This window comes from Schistocerca piceifrons, chromosome 11 (genome assembly GCF_021461385.2).
Source record: "Schistocerca piceifrons isolate TAMUIC-IGC-003096 chromosome 11, iqSchPice1.1, whole genome shotgun sequence".
Classification (NCBI taxonomy): Eukaryota; Metazoa; Arthropoda; class Insecta; order Orthoptera; family Acrididae; genus Schistocerca; species Schistocerca piceifrons.
In genome coordinates this window covers 154,855,336-154,877,716 of record NC_060148.1, presented here as the reverse complement: position 1 = coordinate 154,877,716, position 22,381 = coordinate 154,855,336, and the positions used below count along the sequence as shown (strand labels likewise).

Genomic DNA, 22,381 nt, shown 5'->3' with positions numbered 1-22,381 from the left:
TAGTCACCTTGGTGGCTTCTCAGTGCCAGCCTTCAAAAATCCACTGTTACAGGGGGAAGAGGCTGGAAAAATTATGTTCCATGAGATCCACAAACATATTGGCACTCTCCCTGGGTCAGTCTGAATTCCACGGCAGAAAATCGGTAGGCAGTGGGCACCAGCAAAATGGTCAGCCAGGTAAGGGTACATATGCCAACACCACTGAAGTGGATCCCCAAGTCAGGGAAGGAGAAGACCATTAGTTTTTGTTATAGTTCCTATAACTTTCTAGTTGACAGATGAAGAGTATGTTTTTAGCTGTAGAAAGTCTTTGCAGGAGTATCTTTTCGTCCTTTCAGCCTGACAGTAGTGTAGCACGTGATTTCGCCACCAAATGTAAAGATCTGATTGCTTGTTGCGTAGCTGTAGTAGGAGACAGGGATGCTATTGTGACCTGTGTGATTTCACTACTGCAACACTGACTTGAAGTTGGAAGGCTTGGTGGGCATATCCTCCGTTACGTACGGCATAGCAAAAATGGTACTGTAAATGCCAGATGGTAAAATGCACGGATTTTGACTAACAATTGCAAGTGACAGGATGGGGTTTGGTGGCCTTCAATCAGATCTCCTGGATGCTTGCTCATTAAGACACTTGGGACATTCACGAGATTACAATTGATACAGTAGAGAGGAGGCGAACAGCTGCCCTCGTGAGCATCTCTGCCAAAAGTAACACACTTGGCCACGTTTTGACTGGATACACGTTTTATTATAATGTTGGCACTTGTACAAACGCATCTAGTTTGGAATGTATGGTTGGACTGTGATTACTTCACAGCCTCCCTTAATCTTTGAGGCAAAAACTACTCGAGCAAATGGTAGAAAATGAGTGCATGTGGGTCCACAGCTCATGGTCGTGCAGTAGCGTTCTTGCTTCCCGCGCCCGGGTTCGATTCCCGGCGGGGTCAGGGATTTTCTCTGCCTCGTGATCGCTGGGTGTTGTCTGCTGTCCTTAGGTTAGTTAGGGTTAAGTAGTTCTAAGTTCTAGGGGACTGATGACCATAGATGTTAAGTCCCATAGTGCTCAGAGACATTTGAACCTTTTTTTTGAGTGCATGTGGGCATTAAGTTTGCATCCATATTTTTCGTAAATGAGAAAAATTTCAGTCTCCAACTGCAACACCTTCCAGAATAAGGCATGCATTAACTGTAGCAAAGATATGACCCACTTCAGTATGTGACACCATGAGGAACCAAGGTGCATTTGGAAGGGCCTTCAAATCTATAGCCTCATTTTGTTTATGTTTATGTTTAGTAGACACACGCTAAGATGGTGATGATACATTGCAAAAGAATCCCCCATGATTGCCAACATCTCCAATGGCATGCTCTTTCCAACTGGGAAACCCCTCAGAGACGGATTCAGCCACCATAAATGATTGTTCGCACCTCAGGTCACACCCCCCAAACTCCTGACAGAGGGACCAATTGGCATTTGGGACAGCTCAGGCACTCACCCTTCTGGGCCTGACCTGTATCAGAGGGTACATGAGAACCCTACCCGTTGACCTGGAGCTGCCAATTATGCATTACCTTGTCACCTGTAATGTGTCTAACGAATGGGACAGCCTTCAGGAAAACATCAGGACGAAGGAGAAACAAAGAGAATTAGGATTCACCAGTTAAGTCTTCACAGCCTTACTGAAAGTGGCACCGGCTACTTATATTTCTTCTTGATGGTGGCCTGTAAACCACTACAAGCTTGTGCATTACCTAAGCACCACTGTGGCACCGCATTGAAAGAGGTGTTCAACACTATATTCATTAATCTGAAAGGCTGGGAATCAGCTCCAATTTTTGGATATATAGCCATTCACCCTTTCTTCTAACTTGTTCTACTGCAGTATGATATTAGCTTGTGCCCATCAAGATGAATCTGTTGAATTTAAGTGATTTCGTGTGTCATTCTGCATTAAACACAATACAGCTGCTGATATGCCACCTGAACTTTTATTTTCCTGTATGGATATCAGACATTTGCCTTATTTATCTAGGAATAGTCACATAATGGTTGTTGCAAGGAATAGTATTAATGAATCATTACAGTAGTGCATTTTATAACTGAAGTACTCTCACAATTAATAAACAAAAATTTATATTTCTGAAAAAGTTCTGCAGTGACTTATGAAAACTTACCTTGCACTATCAGATGCGTATCTTGTTGAGGTTTCCACCTGAAATATTTGCAGAAATGGCCAGTGATTTACAAGTGATGAGACAGTAAATACATAGAATTCTATTAATGCCCACCAACATGTGATTGGTCCACAAAATGCTGTAAGTTAGGCTTGAAAATATCATTAAAGAGGACATGATAAACTGTTGCAGTTAATGAAACAGAATGTTAGTAAGAATTCATTCTCCACTTTCTCACTGTCTTCAGTACTGTAAATAACTATGCAAGCCAGTAATTTGGTTGTAGCCATACTTCCTACTAGACACTTCACAAAGGAAAGTGACCAATAACATCTTTAATCTGTTATGCACTTACACTTTGTGTAAAATTTTCTTTCACTTTTTTTCCGTTATGAAAACTGCCATGCAATGACAGATGAATCCATCATCGTAAGTGACACATTTGGACCTTTGTGCTCTGGGCAGCCCAGACCAACTTGCAGAGGTGAGGGGTGACTCCTTAACCCAACCTTAAGTTCACCCACAGAACTACATACAGGCTTGGACCATTAAATATACAAACATTAATAAATATTGGCAACCTCCAAATAGTTTCACACATTGTAAATTGACAAGTTAAAATTGGCATTACAAAATATCACATTCACAGATGAAGAAATACCACAATCAGAGAACTGTAGATTCTTCACAGAGAACACAGGGAAGAAATTCGTGAAACTACTACAGAACTAGGCTCTGCATTCATAAATGGCAATTATGTTGCAAACGACACCAAATTTTTTGGGAGGACAACGGTTCAATCCCACACCCGACCATCTGGATTTAGGTTTTCCATGGTTTTCCTAAATCACTCGAGGCAAATGCCGGGATGGTTCCTTTGAAAAGGCATGGCCAACTTCCTTCCCCATCCTTTCCTAATCCGATTAGACCAATGACCTCACTGTTTTGCCTCTTCCCCCAAACAATCCAAAATCCAAATTTTTCATTACCTCCAGAAGTCTCTCTCCCTGCAATAATTCAATATTTGGGTGAGAGGTACACAATAATTAATGCACATGCACCAATAGATCAGGATAACAATGCAGAAGATAAAACAGTCCTCAGAACAACGTTGAGAAGCATCTGATGAAGTTCCAGAGGAAAACATACAGATTTCATTTAACTTTTATCCTCAGACTGGCACGGAATGGAGATGAGAACATTATCTGCCCAAACTGCTATTAAATGAATTTATTCACAACTGGAATTTTGACTGTTATGCTATTCTCAAGTGACAGCTTACTATGAACTAAGCCAGTGTTATTAAATGTCATGCCTAGTGCTTGGGGAGTGGATATTAAGATGTGCAGTATGACATGACTTTGATAGAAATTAGTACATGAAGTACTACCAATTTCTAGGCATACAGATTACAAAGACTCCCATCTTGTAAAGAAAATGGAATTTGTAAACATGGTTAACACAAAAGTATTACCTCAAAAGTATTACCTCAAAAGGAATTATAAAGGATTCAGACATCACACTGAGCTACCACTTGAGAATTGTACAACTGCCAAATTAATTTTGAATAAGTACATTCCATATCAGTCCTGCTAGACAATGTTTTCATTTATGAATGTCTGCCTGACTAGATGTAAGAAAAAAGGAAAACTGCAAAGAAAAAGACATTTAGCATACACCACTAAAAAGATACGAGGACTATGATTTGAGAATATCAGACAGCTTGTGTGCCAGTAACAAAGCACAATTCCAAAAAGATGATGAATTCCGGAGTCAGACACAGATATCTGTTGAAATTGACCATTACCACTGAATAATAAAAGTAAGATTCCTGGCCTAGAATAACTGATAACCATGTTCACATAAGATTCAATGAAATTCCATGAAAAGTTCAAGGAGACAACGGCAGAATTCTAAAATACAAGATATATCAGAGATGGCTTAGGACAGGATGGTCCTGTGCAGGCCAAATTGATAGAGGACTAAAGGAGCAAAATACCATTGGAATACATCTGCAACATTTTAGAAAGCTTAAACTATCAAACAAGACTGCTTTATAACAAAATTCTTAAAGAATCTGAAATACAGAAGACAACACGGGTCTTCTTAAAAGAACTACAGCCTCATTTGAGATAAGAACAGACTTTAGCCAAGGCAATGTACTAACTCCATTCTTCTTTCAGACTATACTAGAAAAGTGAATAGTGAACAGATGGAGCAGTTGTCAGAATCTACTACCAGAAGTTGAATACTACTTGGTTAGAAAATTGATAATTTCAAAATTGTTTGTTCAACTTTTGTAGATAATTTAAAATGCTGACAATGTAGATAAACCACAGAACAGAGAGAAAGAAAAACAGTAGGAAAAGCATGACTACTCATCTCCTCTGATAAGCAGCAGTGAAGCAGTAATGGGTAACTACAGGACTGCAACATCCCTATCAAATACGAAGTGTGGGAGGGTCAGTGGAAGACAGATTTAAGGATCTATGAGAAGTCATGTAGCCAAATGGTGGGGAAAATGGAACCACAAGAGGAAGACTATAAAACATGGACTCTGCATTTCAGTTAAAAGAAGATGTTTATAGTAAAAATTCATTCTCCAAAATTGCAGAACCTCCAACTTGCAAGGTAGTCATCTGGCCAAAATACACATCTGTATCACACAGAATACGCATCTGTATCACAAATACTAATTTTAGAACCAACAAAAGATAGTGAAAATTACGAAAAAGAAAAGATATTAGGAAACAGAATACCATCACAAACATTTAAATTCAGAAACAATACAGAAGTATAGATAAATATGTAGGAAAATAACTGGAGACAAAATTTGGCACACAAGGTTAATGAGTCTTAGCATACTGAGAAGAAAAACTGTGTAGCAGTACTAAAACCATTAAAAAATCTCAATGCCTTATACGAGTGCACAAAGACCTACAAGAAACTTGTATAAATTAGCAAGATATTTAAAACCAAACCAAATACAGAAACAGGATTGGGTTGGTAAATTCTCCACAGCATAACAGTTACAAAAAGACAAGATAGAAACTGAACGTCAGGTGCGTGGAAAGAAAAATGTGTACAGAAGAAGGAGTAGCATAAATAAATGTAAAACCTTAGATTGATCAGGAAAAAAAATTGTTCCATATTTGTAGTACCTTCTCAGTAAAGCACAGCGATCGTATATGTACTGCAAGCAAGTTGAAGCAAGCAGCTCAAAGAGTCTCTGCAAATATGCAGATAACAGTATTTGGAGTGTTTTGTTAGGCTACAGCAGTGATCAGAAACATTTTGCAGTGGTGTTGTTATGCTGTCAGTACTGCTTGCATGCAGTCACAAAAGAGCAATTCATTCAAGTGTCACTCCATCAAGAGCTGCACACAGCTGTGGTTACATATCTAGTGAACAAAGAAGATCATACGACAACAATGTACGTATGTATTCCTTTAGCTCGAAAGTTTGTAACTTGCCTTGATGGTATAGTATCCAGTAACTACTATGACTGAGGTATTCACTCAGTGATTGTTTACTTGCAGAGAACTAGAAGTATAGCAAAACAGAACACTCGCTTGATGTGAGACAAGCTGTTTTGCATGTCTTCAAGATTGGGAGTACTTCTAGGGACTATGGCATATCACAACCACAAACAAGTGTGCACAGTCAATAGCAAAATCATGAAACAACAGTAACCAATAAGCCAAGGTCAGGTCATCCCTGAAGAGAGAGGAGGAAGGACAGAATGATTTGTACGCAATCAGCTGGTGTTCCAAGAGAAACATCTCAACAAAGCTTGTGAACCCCTGTAACATGTTCATTGCACTGGTGCATTTCTTCTGCCAATTGAATCCAATGTTACTAGATAGAAATAGATTTCCTGCAGCATTAAATATATGGCCATTTTTAAGGCAACCGGGAATTTTGACTGGAACACTGGACTTGTTATATTAAATTTGAGTATAACACACCTCAATTGTGGAGGCAATTTTTTGAAGAAACAAATGAATTTTATAGACTGCAATATATGGTATCAAGTCTTTGTAAGCACCACTGGAAATTAATTTGAACAAGTAATGAAGGTAACTGAAAATCTGTCATGCATTCAAACTTTCAAATATTATATGTGAGATAGTAATGTGAATCTACCATCAAATGCACAGGATTGATTGACACTGAACATTTCCCATTTAACATTGAAACATGAAAATCTATACATTTAATATTTTGCTCTGGTGAACTATGTTCCTTCTAAGTCAAGAGAAATGCCCATAACCTACTATCCATTGGGGTTACTTTCCTGTGAGAAAAGGCCGACAACTGTGAGGCAGTATTTAAATTCACATTCATGTAACTCTTGCACTTGAATCTTTAAGCAATTTTATGACTTTCCCAAGGTCAGTGCTATGATGGCAAGTAGAATTTTTGTCACATTTAAACATAATCATAAACTCATTGACAAACAAAAGATGAATGCGGGCAAAATTAGTGAGGGACAGCAATAAACAAAGGATGCAACAAATCAAATATTCTAACTCTGCTGACTGATCTCTCAAAAAATCAGATGCATACCCAATTGCTAATTTGTCACTTTCCAGCTATAAAATATTATTCACAAATATTATATAGAAAAACACTAAAATTGAATTCAACATTACTATTTCAAACTGTGCAGCCCAACTTCAGGAGTTAAATAGAGCCCTGTATAGTTTTTCATTAATTAATTTTATAAACACTGATTACAATAATGCTAAATAGTACTACATGTAAGCCAAAACTGCCACAAGCATAAACAATACATCAAACTGTACAGTGAATACATAGTTTGACTGGAACTCAACTGGCTCCAGGGTATCTACAATTAGATTAGAACTACTCAATTAATTTGACCAGAGCTAAATGTACTCCACAATTCCATACACCAAAAGACAGCGTATTTTACACTACACCCTTATCCTTATCAAATGTGTATTAGAAACGTTTTTGACAAATTAACTATTATGCAGTGTGATCAAGATGTGTCAAGTTCAATTGGTTGTAATTCAAACTTGGTAAGTGCTATGTAGTAACCTAAAGCACCATGTAAATGAGCAGGAAATTACAATCTCACCTGATATGACACGTTTGTTTGTATAGAAATATTTCCTTGTATTTAATTACTGTAAGAGTTGCATATGATGGCAATTTATCATGTTTTCACTGATAATTAATGTAATATTTATCTCAGAATGTTTCGTAAGGTTCTAAAGTGACCAGCATGGGAAGGTGCTTATCTCAAGCCAGGCTTCACAAAATCCTCACCAGAGTACCAACTAATCCAGGAGGTTAATAGAGGAAGGATGATGGGGAAAATACAGACAGCACATGAGACACTGGAACTGCTCCTCAAAACTCATTTTCCTCAATATGCTCTGGCGGATAACATAGAGCAGAATGCGACCCCTGAAAGACAATGGTTCTCAGGCACTCAAAGAGAGGACTGGGAATCAGCCAAGGAGTGTGTCAATTTCAGTAAAATCCAATGGGCGGTGGCAACATTCTAATCAGTCAAGTCACCTGGTCTAGATGGAATCTTTCCAGCTCTCTTAAAACAAATAGGAGACAATCTTATAAGAGTCCTCTGCATGTTATTCAGGGTTAGCTTAGCAGTGGGAGTCATTCCCAATGCCTGGAGGGCAATGAAGGTTCTCTTTATTCCAAAGCCATGGAGAACTGATCATACGAAGGCCAAGGATATGAGACCAATCAGTCGAGTTAATGTACATGCTGGGGAGAGGAGGCTAACTAGGGCCCTCTACATTCAAACTAACACACATAACCAGGTAAATCAAGTGAGACAGCTCTCCAACTATTTGTTGGGAGGGTGGAGAAAGCACTTTCCTTTCAAGAAACAGCCCTCTGCATCTTCCTGGGTGTCAAGGGGCCTTTTAGTAACACAACCTTTGATTCCATGGCTAGGTCAACAGAGGTGCACGACCTAGTGACCACTATATGTAGGTGGACTAGGGCCATGCTTAGTGGAAGGAGGGTAGAGGCCACATGATGAATGAAAAAATAGTAATTAACACTACTAGAGGTTGTCCACAAGGAGTGTTGGCCACTTTATTGTGGAATCTACTGGAGAACGAACTCATTGGGGAACTAAATTACAGACAATGCTTTTGCCACGGATACGCAGATGACCTTGTCATAGTAATACCCGGCAAATTTGCTGACACAGTTAGGAATATGGCACAAGGAGCACTGGACATTGTGCAAGAGTGATACATTACATAGGACCTAAACGTTAATCCTAACAAGACTGTTATGGTACTAATCACGAAGAAGCACATCTAAAGCTTTTCGATGAAACTCTATCTGTGAAGGGGATAGTGAAATATCTAGAGATAATCTTAGATGAGAAACTAATATGGACCCTTCACATTAAGAGCATTTGCTCCAAGGCGAATTGTACTCTAGTGAGTACCAGAAGGCCTTGTGGCAAAACCTGGGGCCTAAGATCCTGATTTATGCACTGGACACACACAACAATGGTTAGACATAGGATCTCCTATGGGGCCGTAGTGTCGTGGAAGAATGTACAACAGCAGGCTGCAGCTAAGGAGCTTGCTAAGGTGCACAAACTGGCCTGCTTTGCCACAACAGGCAGAATTAGTAGCACACCAACCACTGGGATGTAGGTCACGCTGGACATGCCTCCACTACATCTTTGGGTTAAGATGAAGGCAGCAGCTGGTGCATACACACTCAAAACTGGTAAAAACTGGATCACATTGGGATATCCAGACTTACACACTAAAATAGTGAGGCAAACATAGGAATGGCTTGAGAAATGCCGCCTGACTATATAACAACTCCCAACTGCTTCAACAAGCCTTACAATACAATAATTGGAAGCAGAGAGCAGTGGGAAAACAGTTTGACACCATGCAGAGGACACTGTCTGGTTCACTGATGGGTCAAAATCAGACCAAGGCGCTGGGGGCGGGGTGTACAGGGTTCAGCCAAAACTGGAGGGCATCATCTCTCTAGGAAAACTGGCCTTGGTATTCCAAGCTGAAATTACTGCAATCAAGGCGTGTGTGGAGGAGAATATATATAGGTGCTACAAGGACCATAGCATCTACATCTATTCAGACAGCAAGGTAGTCCTGAAATTATTGCGAGCTCCTGCAGCACAATATATTATTATTGCAGAATGTCACAGGGCTTTGGTGGAGTTAGGGGATTCAATAGCGGAAACTTAATATGGGTCCTTGGTCACTCAGGGATCAGTGGCAATAAAGAAGCTGACAGATTGGCCAAGATGGCGGTAAAGACTCCATTCAGTGGACCGGTACCTGTTCTGATAATCACCAAGGCTATGATCAAACGAACTATGGAACTGGCTTAGAATACTAGACCAAGCAAAAACATGGTAAGGTAACGATGCCAAAGTTGTGCTTTAAAAGATGCTCTGTAACCCTGGGCCCGAAGAGGACAGAGATTAACCTCATGTTTGGACTGATGACCAGTCATGTGAATTTTAAAAAAAAAACACCTACATACAATGGATATAATGGAAGAAGACCCTAAATGTAGAATCTGTGATGAGAGTGAAGAAACTGCATCACATCTAATCTTCCAATGCATGACATTGGAGAGAAAAGAGACAGAATTTTCAGTGCAACTAGAAGTGAAGAAATTGTGTCTAACAAATAATGGGTAGAGAGACTCCTTGCACTATCTAAGGGCATTGGTTGGCTTTACTAGATATACAGCGAGCAATACTGCACAATAAACTGCTTCGGTGCCAGGTTAGACCAAAGCTGTCTTAGCTTCTCTGCCAAAATCAAATTAAATCCATCATCCTTAGTGAATTTGTATTCAGGTATTTTTGACAAATTAACTATTATGCAGTGTGATCAAGATGGGTCCAGTTCAACTGGTTGTACTTCGAATTTGGTATGTGCTACATAGTACCTTAAGCACTATGTAAATGAGCAGGAAATTATGATCTCATCTCATATGACAAACTCGTTTCTATAGTAATATTTCCTTGTATTGACTTATTTTAACAGTTGCATATGGTGGCTGTTTATCATGTTTTCACTGATATTTAATGTTAATATTTATCTTAGAATTTTTGGTAAGCTTCCAAAGTGACCAGTATGGGAAGGTGTTTATTTCAAGTTGATTAGTTTCAATAAGAACAATGTACTTTCAATCACTTATTTTAATTAAGTTTTGTAAGATGTTTTGAAAATGACTAGCATGGTATGGTTTCTTTAGGTTTTAAATAAACAGTGCTGCTGTGCCTCATAGTCTTTGGTAATGTATGTGTGTTTCTCACATAGTCTGGGCCGGTGAACTGGTACTGTTAAGTCTGCATAGGTTTTGACAGTAGTTGAACCGAAGTCTCTGGGCAGCCAACCAGTTGTGTCATTTCAGCTCTCTAAAATTATATGGATGATAAGATTTTGAGCAATACATGAGGATTTTGGCATTTTCTCATTACATTAAATTGTTGTATGTTTTTGTGACTAACGAACTTTCACTTTGCGCAACTGATAGTTCTGTTTTGTACTGAACTTTGATTGACAGTGACACAGCATCACTGATGATTAACACCCAGCTGGACTTAGTTCCGATTTCACATTAGCTTATGTAACTGGGGAATCTGTCAAATATTCACAATTATTCACATAATTGAACTGCATTATCTTCAATCTGAAGTGTTCACCCTTGCTATGTGATCCTATATAATTCAATTTAATGATTTTAAGGATGGCCATTTCTATTTTTGTGTCTTACATTGACAGTACACCATCCAACTTAACTTTGTCACTGTGTTTACATTTCCTTATTTAGTTGTCACTGCATTTAAATTCGTTTAAACAACTTGTTTAAGTATACATTAACTATTACAATATATGCCTAACTTCATACTTTTAGATGTTGCTTGACTGACAGGCAGCTGGTGGTTTTAACAGGGTAGGTACTCAGTGGTAGATGGCCTTGACCCATGCATGGGACTGTAGAGAGACATTCTGAAATCAGCTCTGTTCACTACCCTGAAACTCAGTACATCATAGGACCAATTTCAAAGCATTAACATTACACATCTTGATTGAATTTTCACAGTAAGCAATCAGCACACAGTGTCAGTAGCTGGACTGAAATCACTATCAGTTGCCCTATTGGCACACAAACTGAAGATAACAGACAAGGCCAAATATTCAATTTTCTCTTTCAAATCTATTTCATTGTGGAATATCATAATGGAGTTCCTCCTTTCAGTACCGGCATAAACATCATAATGACAGATTCTGAGATGATCAATTTATGTTGATTTTATACTGTGTACTCACTTAATAGAGAAAAGGCACCTGGGCAATATCAGATGGCTGTACAATACCACTCATATTACACTAAACTTGTTCCTTCTCTAACAGCAGCATATCAAACATCTCTGAGCCCATGGAAGTTTCCTAGTGGCTGGAAGAAGGTACCAATCAATCATATTCTCAATTAGTGTCACCTGATAGATGCACATAATCATAGCAAAATGAAGCATGAGCATGAATAACGCTGTATGGTATATTTCCAAGTTTTTAGGAAATCGACAAAAACCGTTAATAAAAATGTAATAGCAGACGTTTATTGTTTGCAGATGCAGACTGTTGAAAATAGTTGGTTGTGCTTTTTAAAATTGCACTAAGGACAGGTTTTAGAAAATACGTAACTATTAAAATGAAAAAACAGTGTATAGCAACTGATATACAGCATTGCTGTATATCACACTCTACTAGAACTATAAGGTTGCCTAGAGTCTCAAAGTATTAAATAAAAAAAATTAGAACAAGATACAAACTAATATTTATAGTAAACTGATTGCTTTGGTCTTAAATAAGTAATAGAACATGAGTTTGTTATGAAGTTGAGCCCAAAGCTGGCACATTACACTCAGCTGGCACACTGAATGTTTTCATAAAATGCCTGGATTTTGATTCCCTGTATTTCGTCACATCCAATAGATTGCCTTTCTTCTCCTTACAAGTTTCAGTACCCCATTGTAGAGCAACCAAAAACCAAAACGCAACAGAATTTCTTTTACTTCATGTTCAAAAACATGTTTCAGAATACAATGTCTTTCACATGGATGAAACTGCTTATGCCTTGAGGATCATCACTGCATAGCTTCAACCAAAGCACAGCAGTAATTTTCAAAGTAGGTGGCATTTTCAGAACCAGCTCAACAGATCCGATGCCCTTGTCTTCCATCATCTCCTGTATGGTGAACTTCGAAGGTACTACAGTGGCCTAAACAATGACATGCTTCCATTCTATAGGAGCCATAACTTTTGACACTTTCTTTCCTCAATCACTGCAAAGTTCCTGTCACAAGGCAGGAAACTATCACTCTAACATAAAAACTTTTTATGTATTTCCACACAGTACTTGCAGTTGACCAGATAGAAATAAAGTGCTAAAATTCTCCAGTTATCGTTCTGCCCAACATGGTGGTCAGACCATATAATTAGTTTGTGTCCCATACCTTTTTCAAGCATCACAAATTTAATCAGACAGGAAGCTATTTTGGCTGAACCACACCTTGCACCAGATCCATCCCCTAAATTTACCGTGTTAGTTAAGTGCCAAAGTCATGAACCATGATATTATATGACGGCAACTGTCTCTGGCAGAATACCATGGAATGTGCCAATTTATGACAAAGTAGAACGTGTTGTACGTCCACGCATGTAACATATATATTGTTCCTTTGTAGCCATTTCTGTGTTGTTTTTTAGCAGTTTGTATGCTCAGTCTGCTTTTGCATAACAACTGACTAAGTTCTATGTTGTGCATTTGTATCTCATCTGAAGCTGTGATCATAAAGAATCATTAATTTCTGCACAGATTGAGATTGTGGTATAGACATTCTTTCAAAGATTTATTCTTACTTCGAGAAACTCAAACTGAGTTCTTGAATCAAGGACCTATCATCATTTCATATGACATGTGGCCTACACAAATATTTTCCTCAACCATCTTCAGAAGTGGTCACTCCACTTTCCAGTTTACATTGAAGAGAGAGAGTTTCCATTGCTGGGTGATGCAAAATATGTGAAGCAATGTTTTTTGACACACTTCTCTTGACTGGACTTCATACTTGAAAGCAGCCTGTTTCAATGAAGTACTGTCTGTCTTACCTTCCTTTCGTCTGCCTGGCACACCTATTTACGTAGAGTTTATCGAGTAAATTGCCTTTTCATTGTGCATCAAGGCATGGTATTCTCTGTACAGCCTTAACTTAATTTACATATTTATGTCCTAGAATCCTTCTTTTGAACAAACTTCTGTGTTGCACACATAGTCCTGAATCATGCTGTCACTGCTACTACCCAATATCCAAGTGAATTATCATACTCCACATTCTCTTTCAATAATATAGCAGTTTGTTTTCTACTTTTTCATCACTGATAAAGACAGAACTGCAGTTAGTTTTATTCATGGTCTTAGAATTATGGGACAAATTTCAATGTTGGATCAACAACAAGTAATGGAAAATCCGGGAAGGAATGTAACAATATTATAAAGAGCAAACTTGATCGGGTGGTTGGTTTTGAGTATAAAGGGACCAGACTACAGGGTCATCAGACTCTCTTTTTCCTGACGGAAGCAAGGCTCAAGGTACAAAAACATTCAGCAGCACACCTAAAAAGAAAATGAATGGAATGAACAAAAAAAGGGGAAAACATACGCCACAAAGAAAAGCAGAAGAAGGTATTAAAACCATAGAGCATATAGTCTGGGCTGGCTGATCACAATAATAAATGAGGATGAGCCAGCCACTCTGCAACATATTAAAACGTCCACATCAAAAAGACAAGGCGAGAAGAGCACAAGTAGGGAAAAGATGACAACGAAGACAAACAAATGTAAAGAAAGTGCGACAGAATTACAATGGAGGGAGGGTGGCGACCTCAGAGAGAAGGCTAAATGCCCACCCTTGGATTGTATGACGAAACCCCCTCACAAATAAAACCTAAAATTGAATCTGTGGTTTGAAACATTGTTACCCAACACCGAAGGTGGGGTTCTAGGAAGGTTAAAAATCTGCCGTAGAGTGGTTAAAAGTCAGCAGTCCAGCAAGATGTGGATGACAGTCATATGTGAGCCACAGTGACACCGACGTGGGTCCTCACGACAGAGGAAGTAGCCATGTGTTAGCCATGTATGGCCGGCATTTGTTTGGTTTGGTTTGTTTTGGAGGAGGAGACCAGACAGCAAGGTCATCAGTCTCATAGGATTAGGGAAGGAAGTTGGCCGTGCCCTTTCAAAGGAACCATCCCGGCATTTGCCTGGAGCGATTTAGGGCACATATGGCCAATGCAGAGCCAGCAGAGAACCACAGAGTCCCTGCGACAGGCTTGCATGGAGTCTTTTACACATCTGTAGTCTCCTTAAGGGCACAGAATTTGTTGTGCATACTGAGATTATGCCATTCGGTCTCCCAAATCTGAAAAACCTTGTGGTGTAATAATGATCACAGGTCAGTTACAGGGATGACGACCTCCATAACTGGTTTCCGTTTAGCCCATTTGGCCAGCCTGTCAGAAAGTTCACTTCCTGGGGTTCCAATGTGGCCTGGGGTCCAAACAAACAACAGTGGCCTGGGGTCCACACAAACAACACGGAATGACTGGACCGCTCCAGGGCATAGATGGATTCTTGGATGGTCGCTACAAAACGATGGTGCCGGTAGCACTGGCCGATAGCTTGTAGGCTGCTCAAGGAGTCAGCATAGAGAAGAAACGACTTGCTACCGCACATTGGATGTGCTCAAGAGCACGAGAAATGGCTGCCAGCCTTGCAGTCCAAACACTGCAGCCGTCTGACAAGGAGTGCTGTTCAGTATGTTCTCCATGAACATATGCAAAGACAATGTGACCATCACCCATGGAGCAGTCCGAGTAAACCACTTCACGGTCCCAGTACTTGTCAAGAATCGAGAGGAAGTGACAGCCGAGAGCTGCAGAGTTAACTCATCCATTAGCACCCTGTGAATGGTCCAGGCAAAGCTTCAGCTTTGGTGTACACCATGGAGGTGTACATGAATGGACCTTGAGCATAGGTGGTAAAAGCAAGAACTCCACCTCAGACAGACAAGATCAGTTGCGAACTGCAGTCATAAGCCCTGACCTGGGCCTCCGATGCAGGAGATGAAATACCATGTATGGGATAAGGAGATGGTAATGTGGATGCTCCGGAGAACTATGAATGTGTGCAAAATACCTGGCGAACAGTTGTGCATGTCTAACCTTCAATGGAGGGACTCCGACCTGGTCACTGGACTCGTCCTGAAACCTCCTGTTACCGGTCAACTGGGTAGAGTAAACATATCGCTGAGGGCGCCACCAAACAATAAACCAGTTTCTCATAGTCAAGACGAGATTGAACAAGGGCTCTATAGAGCTGGGGCAGCTTAGTGCGATCTGCACCCCAGTTGGTGTTGCTCAGGCACCAGAGGGCATTGAAGTGCTGCCAGCAGTTCCACTTCAGCTGACCAAGATGAGAAAGCCACGTCAACCACATGTTGAAATCCAGTCGTAAGAATTGATATGTCTCCATTACAGTGAGTGGATCATCCTTAAGGTAAAGTTCTGGCTCCAGATGAATGGTACGACACCGACAGAAGGGCGTGACACACAACTTCGCAGCTGAAAACGAGAACCTGTGGGCTAGACCCCATGACTGCACCTTGTGAATGGTTCCCTGTAGGCACTGCTCAGCAACACCAGTACTGGAAAAGCTGCATGAAATGCATGTCATCTGCGTACAGAGAAGGCGAGACCGATGGCCTGACAGTTGCTGCAAGGCAGTTAATGGCCACTAAAAATAGAGATACACTCAATACAGAGCCCTGCAGGACCCCATTCTCCTGAATGTGGGGCAAACTATGGGAGGCACCAACTTGGACACGGACAGTACAGAGCGATAGGAGATTTTGCATAAAAATCTGGCATGAGCTCTGGAGACCCCACTCATATAATGTGGCAATGATATGACTTCGCCAGGTCATGTCTTAAGCTTTTCATAAATCAAAAAAGACGGCAACCAGGTGTTAGCGTCTGGAAAAGGCTGTTCAGATGGCAGACTCAAGGGAAACTAGATTATCAATGGTAGAGTGACCCTGGCAGAAAGTGCCCTGGCATGGAGCCAGTAGGCTACATGACTCCAGGACCCAACACAACTGTCGGCTTACCATACATTCTCACAGCTTAAAAAGAACGTTGGTGAGGCTGATGGGCCAATAGCTATCCACATCAAGTGGGTTTTTACCGGGTTTGAGCACTGGAATAATGGTGCTCTCCCACCATTGCGATGGAAAGATGCCATCGCACCAGATCCAGTTAAAGATGACAACGAGATGGTGCTTTTAGTCAAACAATAGATGTTTGATCATCTGACTGTGGATCTGATCTGGCCCAGGAGCTGTGTCAGGGCAATGTGCAAGGGCACTGAGGAACTCCCACTCTGTAAACGGAGCATTATAGGGTTCAATGTGACATTCAGTGAACTAGAGTGCTTTCCTTTCCATCTGCCATTTGAGGGTGCAGAGGCTCAACAGTAGTGCTCAGCAATTGCCTTTGTGTCGGTAGATAACATACAATTGATGTTAGTGCCAGTAGCACTTGTCGTAGTCTGGTACGCTCATACATGTCCGATCTTCTTCCAGACTTAGGAAGGTGACGTATGGCACCAATGGTCGAGACATACCTTTCCCAACATGCCTGTTTCCGTCTTTTTATAAGCTGGAGAATGCGAGCATGAGCCCTTCCAAAGCTATTAACTATGCTAGGGAAGAGTGTCACTTACGTCACTGTAGAGCTTGTCGATGCTCTTTAATGGCCTCAACGATTTCTGGCGACCACCAAGGTTTTCGCTGGAGCACTATAAAGAACAAGGGATCGTTAATTCTGTCACAGAAACGATCGTTCTAGTGACCTGATCAACTACCACATTGATGGTACCATGTGATGGAGTTTCAATGGTGACATCAGAGGTGAAAGCTTCCAGTCTGTATTGTTTAAAGACCATCTTGGTAGACATCTGGGGGGGAATGGTGCTGGGGGAGTGACAGGAAGACGGGGAAGTGGCCACTACCACACAAGGCATCATGGGATCTCCAGTGGACAGATGGGAGAAGTCCTGGGATGCAGAGGGATAAAGCAATGGCCGAGTAAGTGCCATGAACCACACTGAAACGTGTGGGGGCCCCTAGTATTTAAGAGGCAGATGTCGAGTTTCGACATCTCTCACTTGACCAGTAATCATAGTGCCACCCCACAAGGAGTTATGGACGATAAAATCTCCCATAAGTAGGAAAGGTTTAGGGAGTTGATGAATCAGTGTAGCCAATGCTTTCAGGGGTACTGCACCATCCAGATGATGATGTATGTTGCAGGCAGCTATTTCCTGCTTTGTCCTTATCCTGACAGCCACAGTTTCAAGAGTGGTTTGAAGGGGCACAGGTTAACTGAATACTGAGTTCAGGCCATAGACAAGAACTCCACCTGACGCACTATTATAGTTGCTACAGTTCTTGTAATACCCCCTATAGCCTTGAAGAGCAGGGGTCCGCATTGCCAGGAACCAGATTTCCTGGAGGGCAATGCAGAAAGCAGGTGTAAACCTAAACAGTTGCTGTAGCTCAGCTGGGTGGTGGAAAAAGCCGCTGCTGTTCCTCTGGAGGATGGAGGCTGGGAAGGCATGAAGCATGCAATGAGGCAGGTTACACTTCAGCGTCACCTGCTGCCACCGATTGAGTATTTGTATCCGTTCCTATTGTGGATGAGGCATCAAGTGAGATCCAGGTCCTCAGTAGATGCTGAGATCTCCACCTCATCCACAGGTATAGAACTGGTAGCTAGTAGTCGTGTTGAGGCCACCTGAGGGTTCTTTTTCTTAGCAGACTTCTTTTTTTTTTGTTTGCCCTCTCACTTCTCTTTAGGGGCTTGCTGGGAGGACTTCTCTGAAGTAGCTTCAGGCATGGAGGAAGACCGTGCAGTTCTCTTTGACCAGCAGCTTTTCGCTCTTTAGCCACTGGCGAGTGTCTGCTGTAACCTTAGTGGAGACCTTGGGAGAGAGAGTCCCAAGCGACCGCTTCCACACGAGATGAGCCAGAGGAGGCTGTTGCTTCTCTGGCTGGTGGGTGGGGACTGATGTCCCCTGCATTTGGGGAGGAGCGGGGGGAGGGGGGGGGGGGGGGCGGGGCGCTTGCTCCTAAACTAGGTACTTGTGATGGCGATGGTAATGTAGCTGCAGCAAATGTCGACGTCAACCATATGGGTTGTTATCGTTCAGATTTACATTCAGCCTCTTGGTAAGTCAATCTGTCCAGGGTCTTGTACTTCATGATTTTCTGCTCCTTTTGGAGTACTGTGCAGTCTGGCGAGCCGGGGGAGTGCTGCTTTCCATAGCTGATACAAGTGAGAAGGGGCACACAGGGAGTATCTGGATGCAGTGGACATCCGCAGTCTCGACATGTGGCATTGGAAGTGCAGCGAGAAGACATGTGCCCTAATTTCCACCACATAGAGCACCGCATATGGGGAGGAACATTTGGTTTAACATCACAGTGGTAAATCATCACGTTGACCTTCTCAGGCAATGAATCATCCTCAAAGGCCAAGATGAAAGCACCAGTAGCGAACCTGTTGTCTTTGGGTCCCCTGTAAACGTGCCAGATGAAAAAAACACCCCACCATTTTACATTGGCACAGAGCTTGTCAGACTGCAAGAGGAGATCGCAATTCAAAATAATCCCCTGGACGTGTTGAGGATTTTATGGGAAGTGACAGAAACAGGATTATCGCCCAGATGGTCACAAGTGAGTAATGCCTGGGATTGGGCTGGAGATGCTGTCTGAATCGAGACTGCACTGCTTCTCATCTTGGACAGTGCTGCCACTTCCTCAAACTTATCCTCAAGATATTAAAAAACTGAGGCTTCATGGGTAGAAAGAGTCTCTGTCCATTCTGCTACAGACTAAATACCGAGGCGAATATGGCTATCATCTTTCTGTAGCCCTATGTTTCTCCCATGGTGTAGCAAGGGAGGGAAAAGATTTAGGATCATATCTGTCAGCTTTGTACTCGATCTTGCCTTCTTGGAGACAGCTGGTGTCTTACAGTCACCAGCAAGGGATGACTTCATTCATTGTGGGTCATCTGCCCTGATGCCACCCATTCCGATCATGGGCTCTCCCCATGGGTGCCACCCAGCGACAGCAAAGGCCACATGGCATGCTGGCCATTGCCAGGAGTCCTGATGCCCCAGGAAGACAGGCATCTACTCCTTGGCATACATGGGGAGTTTACAGCTCAGGCATCAGCAGTGTGATCCCTGTGTTGTCAGGGGACTACCACCAAATGGGTGCATGATTGCCCCACCACAATGTACTGGCTACCGTGCTGGATATTGGGCGCAGAGAAATCCAAACTGCCATGAGGGTGAAAGAGTACAGGAGAAAATGGAAGAAGATGACGTACCCCGCAAAGTGTGCTCATCCAAATAGTTGAATTGCAGGTGGAGATGCAAAGCCACGACAATAGGCTCAGGACATCCAATCTAGGGGAACTATGGATAACTCATGCACCACGTAAGGCATCCTTCCCCATATGGCCCGCACTTCTGTAGAATTTGGAAAGTGGCAGGTCAAACCATAAAATGGGACCTGAAGTTATAGGCTTGAAGAGTGAGAGACTCCTTTTAGTCACGTCTTACGACAGGCAGGGATACCTTAAGCCTATTCTAACCCCCAGACCTGCAGGGGGAAGCAAAGTTGACATTTGTCATATTGCAGAAATGTTAAGTTGCAGATAGGAACAGCAAAAAGAGTGTGACAAATAAAACTTTTGGCCCATAAGCCTTTTGTCAAAAATAGATGACATACACACACATGACTGCAGTCTCGGCAACTTTAGCCACACTGTGAGCAGCAGCACCACTGCATGATGAGAGTGGTGACTGGGCAGGGGTAACGAGGAGGCTGGAGTGGGGAGGGATAGTTGGGTAGGGGTGACTTACAGTGCAGTGCTGCTGGGGAGCATGCAAGGATGAGGTGAAATGAGGGTAGGGCAGCTACGTGGTGTCAGGCAATTAGAAAGTGGGCAGAGGAGAGGTGGGAAGGGGGGCACCAGCAAAGGAGAGAAGTAAAATGACTGGGTGCAATGGTGGAATGATGAGGGCTGCATGGTGCTGGAATGGAACAGGAGGCTGAATGGGTGAGGACAATGACTAATGAAGGTTTAGGCCAAGAGGGTTACGTGAATGTAGGGGAAGTTCTCCCTGCACAATTCAGAAAAGCTGGTGTTGGTGTGAAGGATCCATATGGCACAGACTTTGAAGCAGTCACTGAAACAAAGGATGTCATGAATAGCAGCATTCTTAGCAACCAGGTGGTCCACTTTTTTCGCTGGCCATTCATGCAGACAGATGGCTTGTCGGGTGTCATGCCCACATAGAATGCAGCACAGTGGTTGCAGCTTAGCTTGTAGATCACATGACTAGTTTCACAGATAGCCCTGTCTTTCTTTGATGGGATAGGTGATGTTTGTGATGGTGGTGGGAATATGTATGGGACAGGTCATGCATCTACATCTATTACAGGGGTATGAGCCATGAGGTACGGGGTTGGAAGCAGGGGTTGTGTAGGGGCGGGTGAGTAGATTGTGTAGGTTTGGTGGATGGTGGAATACCACTGTGGGGAGGTGTCGGAAGGATAGTGGGCAGAACATTTCTCACGTCAGGGCAAGACGAGAGGTAGTCAAAACCCTGGTGGAGAATGTAATTCAGTTGCTCCAGTCCTGGGTGGTACTGAGTTACATGGGGAATGATCCTCTGTGGCCATACAATGTGAGACTGGAAAGACAAAGCATGATATATTTATTTTTGTACAAGGCTGGGAGGATAATTACGATCAGTGAGGGTCCTCAGTATATTTTACAGACTATAAGATGCTGCAGGCTATAGGGTACACATTCATACTTAAGCACTTTTTAAAAAGGAACATTTTTACAATTTGCAATATTAGATTGCAAAGCCAGGCTAACAACAATTCTGTGTATAGAACCCAGCTGACCTAAAGTCCCCTGAATATCAAAATTGAACTTCTCCTTCATAACGACTGTCTTCTTCATATAAGAGATGGTCTTCACTGCCCACCAGAGCATTACCTATGCAGTACTTCTTGAAAGATTTGACCAAAATGTCTTCTCTTACAGTAGACAACAACTTTTTTCCAGTGACACACTGGTGTGATTGTAGGTCCTTTCAATGCTCTCTCTGGTGTAAGTCCTTGTTGGGTTTCATCTGTAGCATGTCAACTGAATTTGGTCAGAAAATACGCCAGAGCAGAAGTGAGCTGCAACAGTGCCAGCTGCAGGTGGGTGGGAGTATTAGTGCCAGCTGCAGGTGGGTGGGAGTATTACATGCTGCAAAGCAATACACAACCAACTGGTGTTGTGAAGCTGAGTCAGTTGGGCATGATATAGCAACAGCCAACGCTGGAGTGCATTAACAGAAGGTCGGGAGCCTTTCCTCACCTGCCACCAGTCGTGTTTAAAATATTTGCCTGAAGCCCTAAATGAACATAGTCTGGAACGAATAAACATTCAGCTATTTGTGTACTAAATGATTCTTGTCTCAATATCAGAGTGAACAACACCCACAAGCCTGTGACACCCAGAGCGACATCCTAGAATGCAGTATGGGGTCAGCTGTTTGAGCACTACACAGGGTAGCCTGCTATGAGGCATGAGGGAGCTGGCTGCTCACTGGAGGAAGTTTACGGCCATCATCAGCTGCATCGCTGTCGCAGCCAGAGTGACTGCTGACAGCAACACTGAGTGACCCCATATTCAGCCTTGCTCCTTGACCTGTCAGCAATGACAGATGTCTACTATTTCACTTAAGAGGCAACTGGAAGCCTCTACCAAGCTGTTCCTGATTTACTACAGCTGAGGGCTGGAAAACAGAAAGTAATTAAACATATCTACAGTCGCCCTGACACCTCATTTCACCCTCCACATGTGACAATCCAAGGGTCATGCAACATTGATGTCAGAACTTTGCCATCACTTCTTAGAGCAATGTTTGAACCTACACCCTATGTTACAGTGAATTAAAGAAAAAGAAAATCCTTATATTTTGGTCACAGA

General features: G+C 42.1%; 1 protein-coding gene across 1 annotated transcript in view; it reads right to left on the bottom strand.

Moving 5' to 3' along the window:
- The window catches only part of LOC124719845, a 90,760-nt gene that overhangs the window by 26,787 nt on the left and 41,592 nt on the right, over positions 1-22,381 (bottom strand). The window contains exon 5 of the mRNA XM_047245031.1: positions 2,178-2,215. Coding sequence (XP_047100987.1) covers positions 2,178-2,215 — 38 coding nt within the window. The remainder of the gene's footprint in view (positions 1-2,177; positions 2,216-22,381) is intronic.